Genomic DNA, 6,214 nt, shown 5'->3' with positions numbered 1-6,214 from the left:
GGCGAGGCGGCTGTAAGCGAGCGGCCGTTCGCACTCACACGTGAGCGACTCGGTGTCCTCGGCGCGCTGTGTGCTCGGTGCCGGCTGCTGCGTCCTACCCTGCGCGCCGCCGGTAAACGGGGCTGGGGTTCGCATCCTGCCCCGCGTTGCCCTCCCTCGGGAGGAGTTTGGGTCAGGGCTGTAGCTGCGGAGAGCTGCTATCGGTGTCAACGCGGGAAGTCTTTTCTAATGGCTTGGGGGGTGTTCAGTCCCCTCCTGCTCCCTGCGTGCAGAGATACCCCTAATTATGGGCGCCCAAGGGCGGCAGGCGTGGGTGAGCAATGGGGGGACGCGCCGCTGGGGGATGCGGAGCCCCGCAGAACACCCCACAGACAGCCGAAACGCCATCAAGCGTGCAAACATGATAGAGCCTGGAGCTCCCCTCCTGTCCCGGAGACTCATAAATTATGGAAATTACACCTGCCTGAGGCCAGGTACTTATTTTTTTATTAATGTTTGGATGAATGCAAGACGAGGCGATGGGAGGGGAGAGCCCTCCTGGCCTTTTCCTCTGACCTCCATCCCTGTCCCGCGCGGTCTGTCCGTGCTCACCCCGTCGGTGTGGCTGTGGCGAGCAGATCCCGTCTCTAACTGCTCGGTGTACAAAAAGCATGGGCTCTGCTCCTAGAAATGAGAAGCACGACAGCAGGGAGCGGGTCTGAAATGTTGAGGGAGGCTCTGTAGGACGTGCCTCTTGGCAAAATCCCTCTACGTGGTGGTTACCGCTGACTTTGGGTTTTTTTTTAATCTCCAGCCAAATTTTCATAATACAAGTTGAGCACTAGCCCTGTGGAAAAAGCAGCCTGACTTCAATGCAAATCTCCCTGGCATATTTTAGAGGCAGAGGGAAGGAGAGAATTGCTCCTACAAGTGGAGAGAGTAGGGTATTCTCCTCGCCGAGGAGCTAGCTCTCCCGCGCCGCAGGTGAATTGCGGGATATTTAAGTGATGTGCCCCCGATAAGCAGCCGGAACAACCCCGGCATCACCCCTAGTTCCTTGGCTGGAATAAGTCGGTGGGGCCGGAGAGCATCCCGGTGAGGGGCCACTTGCCTTTGGGGCTCCCGGCGGCAGCCCCCGGCTCTGGCTGTCGGTGCAGGAGGTCCCCGCTGTGCTGGGGGCTCGGGGGTGCCCCTTCTCCCGGGAAGCACTGTCCCGGCCAGGCTTTCCTGCACGGATGAGGCAGCAGCCGCTCAGTGCATACCCCAACCATCAATGGTGCGTACCGGGGTCTGTGATTCCCGTTCGGGTGAGGGGTGTCTGCACCCATGCACTGGCGTCCCTGGGGCCAGCGTGCCGTCTGTGTTAGGAGTTATCCCACCCGGGCTCTCCATTCCCTCAATTGCTCCTGGTGTGGGTAGTATCAAATAACCAATTTTGGGCTACTCTCTGCTTGTATTTTTAGAATAATTGCTATAAACATTCTTTGGGATTTTTTTTTTTAAAAACCACAGCAGCCATTTATATATTTAACAATATATATTTTTATATATATATATAATTTCTAGATCAGTACATTCATCAGTACTTGTTTTTCTTCACAAACAGAAGAACTCTTACAATAGTAAGACTTTCTAAATAGACTTTCTAAAATAAATACTATTAAAATAGAGCTTCAAAATAAATATTCTATACAAAGAAAACCTTCTGTGGTAACTTTTCAGGGTGTATATGTGGTGGGGTGGTAACAGGAGAAGGGGGAAACCTTTATCAGCGTGTCTGAGCGTGGCAGGGGAGGGGGAATACCCAGTGCTGCAAAAGGGCGAGGGCTCATCTGGGAGGGAAAGCCAGTGCCCGGGGAGCAACAGCGTGAATTTAGTATCTACTCCTTGTACCCGGCGGGCACTGGGACAGAGGGTGCGGTGACGGTTTGTCTGTTGGAGCCACTCTGCTGACGGGGAGCTCCAGCTGGGGACACGGCGTGGCATTGCCAGCACACCGTGAAGTCCCCCCTTCTGGCTCGCTGGGCCTTTGCTTCTGTGTGTGGGCAGAGAACAAAACCCGGCAGCTTTTAGCAGTTAATAGCAATTAGCGGTCCAGAGCGCCCTGCCATCTCCTCCTCCTCCTCCAGAGCCGCTCTGCCATGGCACAGCGCTGGTCCGGGGGGAACCTGCCCTCATCTCCCCTCTTGCCTCCGTGTCCCACCCCACCGCACCGACACGGCCGGAGAGCAAACATCATGCCCGAGGTTTGTGCTAATTAGCAGCCGTTCCTCAATTTGCAAGGGGGGACCTGGCCCGCAGGGAGGATGGCCAGGGCTGCCGCCTCCGTGCCCTTGTCGGGGCTGAGGTTACACGGCACCGTGCCCGTGGTACGTCTCAGGGGTGGCAGGAGACCCAAGTACCTTAAAAGGGGATGGGGGAATGGAGGCGTTGGGATGAGAGGGGAATAAAGACATTGTTGACTGGAGACATACCCTCCGCCAGCCCCGTGGCGCAGGGCCGCCGGCAGAGCCCCGGCTTCGGCTGACCCCGAGCTTTTCCGAGTGCTCTGCAAAGAGCTCAGCGCTTTCTTGCCGTGCCTTGGGCCATGATGGAGCAGCGTCCGACCTGTGCCGAGAGGCCGAGGAGAAGAGGGAGGGTGGCTCTGCTACGTTTACCACTGCTCTAACACATCCACTAACGCTTTACAGTCTTCCAGCATGGGAGCGGCTTACACCATAGCAGGATTTATATATTAAAAGAAACCAACAGAGAAATAGTTTACAACTATGTACAATGAAAGGAAATCCATATGGGATTGCTGGGTGTATATACATGAGTGTAGATTGGCACAGTGGCAACCACTCCAGCGTTGTATTTGCTTGCAAGGACCATGTGTCTAAACCATGGGCTTTGCTATTGCAGATTTTCAGCACAGATCCCCCAGGAACAGCCAAGGACAGAGGGTCAAAAAGGCAAAACAACCATAGGTGGAGGCCATTTGGATACGTATGGTCCCAAGAGAGGAGGGCAGCAGGTAAATACCTCTCCTGCTGCATTTTCTAGCCTTTTTGTATCTTAGGAAAATGATTTCTCTTATTAAATACAATACCTTATACATTCAACCAACAGCTAGTTTGGGTTTGGTTTTCCTTTTACCCTTTCCCCTCTCATTTGTGCAAGATAATATATACAGCTCTGGATCCCCACCTGCTTCCTTCTTTCTGGTGTCCCCATATGGTCAATACGAGGATAAACTATAGGAATTGGTATCTGGTGACAGATATAGTATCCCTTTTCCTATGATTTATCATATACAAGCTAGCAAATGCTATAAATATAGAAAGTTTGGTTTTTTTTTTTAAATTCCCCAGTCAATAAATATCTACAATTAAGCTTAACTAAACTCCAAGTCATCCAGGTTAAATGAATTCTTAAAACAAAAGACACCAGAACTCCCATCAGTACCCTCCTGCCAACCCCTACGCAGCAACTGTATTGCAACCAAGCAAATGGGATTCCTGGAAATGCTACATGAGCTCTGCCTATTGCTTATCTAATTAGAGATGACATTTCACTGTCACTGCTGTGCATTTACTGAGGAAATTTCCTCTGGAAAAAAAAAAAAAAGGAGAGAGAGACACTAGATGGGTTTTCTGCATGCAACAAGTACCTACCTACTTATTACAGTGTTGCATGTTTGGACAAAGATTTTTTTATTTAGCACCTTGTAGTTGTCAAGAGAAAGGGGTTACTGTATCTTAAGGGAATGCAGAACCGGCCCTAGGATGAGCGCACGGACAAAGCCGATGATATTCACTTACTGAAAACCATGGGCAGATTTCTTAAATATGCTCTCTTCCCTCCCCTGGCTTTCCTTAGCATTTAACACTAAAATAAACATTAAAAGCATTCTCTACTTTTAAAAAGACACACTTCTGTACAGAGGAGGCAAGAGTCGAACAGCAGCAATAGAGACGGGGGAATGGGCTGTACTTCAAGAAAATGCCATTCATCCCCGAGACAAAAAAAATAAAAAATCTTAATATTTAACGAGCAAAGAAGAGCTTGTTCCAGGAGAGGAGGTACTGGATCGATATACCTATAAAAATACACCTATGTGTATCCTACACTTAGGTTTTTGTGACTTCTTAACAGAGCTTAAGAGGTTTAGAGAAACAAACACTGAACGTCTTAACTTTGTGGTGTAAGTTAAGATCCCCTTCGCTCCGGCACTGGGGGAGCAAGCACGCGCGCTGGCGAAAGGGGATTCGGCCAACATCCTTCTGGAGCGGGTGTGTACTGTTGATGTAGAATTAATATTCCACTGACCGAAACCTGATGCTACAGATCAGCTTACAGGCAGAACAACACCGTGTTTATACAACTGCCTGAACACATCCTGCCGCTATTCTTCCCGGGGAGGGAGCAATCCTGCTACCATCTTGCTTTTAAAAGGAGGGTCCAAATCAATGTGGTCAGCTGGGTTCAAAGAAAGCAAGATGCCTAAATGTTAAGGGACCCTTAAACAAATGACGTGTATCTTTACTTCTGGCTCAAAATCTTTGAGGGACACAGAAAGCTTTTGAGAAACTTGTATTTTGTGTGCAACCGGCCCTTCTAACGGTGTGCAGGTGGGGAAGGAGGGAGTTAACCCGTCACCTTCAACAGGCTGCTGGTAGCAAATCAGAGTTTGGAAGGAAAGCGAAAACAAGAAGCCCACCCTGAATACGACAAATCCAATGCAGCTTTCTGCAGCCGGGAATGGGTATTGCTTGTGCGGCCGTGCCTGCCAAGCGAGCAGTTAATGGTTCTTGTGGTATGCAGGCATGGTGAGCAGCCGTCCGTCCGAACCAGGAGTATTTAAGCAGCTGTACTTCATGATATACATAGGTTTTCAGCTTTCACTCTACATTATTAAGATTCCTCCTTTGGCCCCATCTATTTAAATTCTGACCAGTTCCAAAACCCTGAATAACCCGAAGTGCTTCAGTTCGTGGAAATAGTTGCTTCTGCTTTCTCCGAAGGCAAAAGGCTAACGTTATCCTCAGAACACAGGTTATTAAAAAGAGCCAACGCCACCCCCCTCCGTGGAGCGTCCTCCCACTCCCCGTCCTCCCAAACTGTCAAAAGGGCTTTTCTGGCCTGCCTCCTTTGCTCTCCGGCAGCGCCTTGCAAATGACACTGTTTGTGTTTTTGCATCTGCATCCGGGCCGGCTCACTTGGTCGTAGCATCTCTGGGACAGCTTGACACAGCCGGTGGCTGGCAGGTAGCAGAGCAAGCAAGGGAGCACCAGGGAGAGGGCGCTCATGAAGGACCAGCGGGCGCAGCAGTTTGAGTGGGAGCAGGAGCAGGGGTGGTCGGCACACGTGCCCTCGTCATCCTCGTTGGTGCAGTGGTAGAAGACGCCCTTAACGAGACACATGCAGGTGGAGTAGTTGACCAGGTTCTGTGCCGAGCAGAGGCACTCTTGGTTGCACACCCAGCACGAAGGCAGAGTCCGGGGCAGCGCGCACTCCTTACACTTGCATTTCCCACAGGCTTCGCACAGTAGAAAGTGCTTGTCCAGTTCCTGAGACACAGGTCCCTTCAGGTCCAGGGGTTTGCAGTTAATCACCTTGGGCTGAATGCGAACCGCTCTGGGGGAGGACTGCTCTGCCATGGGCGCCGGGGCCATGTGGTCCAAGAGCCTTTGGTCTGAAGATGTGCTGCTGCTGCTGCTGATGGAGCTGGGGCGCCCGCTGAACGAAATCCAGGGGTGGGTGACATCCTGCTCACAGCGCTGTAGGTGCTGGTTGGTCAAGACCAGTTCATGGGGGCCTCGGGGCCGCTTCTGGGCTGCCAGCTGGGAAGCGGTGGGGTTGTCGGTGTAATCGTTCTCTATGTGAGTTGTCTTCATTTGGTCAATCGGCAGGATGGTGAGCGGATGCTGCAGCCGCCCATAGGGGATCCGACTGTCCAGCAAGGGCTGGACCATCACAGAGTTGGGGACAACGGTGATGTTGTGGGGAATCCGGGGCTCCATTGATAAAGCAGTCTGATTACTGGTGAAAAATCTGTTCTTAAGTATCCTGGGGGAAGGAAAGGAGAAAGAAAAGGGGCGGGGGAGAGAAAGAACGCATCGTTATTGAGTTACCCTGCAACCCCAGCCCAAACGGGGCTGTTTACTGAGGCTGGTTATTATGCAGAAGGTCTTATAAGGTAAACTTGTGTCCAAGGGAGTCAGAGCACTTGCCCAGGTATAAAGCGCATCAC

General features: G+C 51.4%; 1 protein-coding gene across 1 annotated transcript; it reads right to left on the bottom strand.

Moving 5' to 3' along the window:
* Positions 1 to 5,084: 5,084 nt before the first annotated feature.
* On the bottom strand, positions 5,085 to 5,996 carry SPRY4 (sprouty RTK signaling antagonist 4). Its single transcript, XM_075163915.1, has one exon. It carries the CDS (start codon positions 5,982 to 5,984, stop codon positions 5,085 to 5,087), a length of 900 nt encoding a protein of 299 aa, XP_075020016.1. The 5' UTR covers positions 5,985 to 5,996.
* Positions 5,997 to 6,214: the final 218 nt, after the last annotated feature.

The sequence above is a fragment of the Calonectris borealis genome, chromosome 15 (assembly GCF_964195595.1).
Source record: "Calonectris borealis chromosome 15, bCalBor7.hap1.2, whole genome shotgun sequence".
Lineage (NCBI taxonomy): Eukaryota > Metazoa > Chordata > Aves > Procellariiformes > Procellariidae > Calonectris > Calonectris borealis.
Note: the sequence above shows the minus strand (reverse complement) of the source record. Positions and strands in the feature narration are given on the sequence as shown.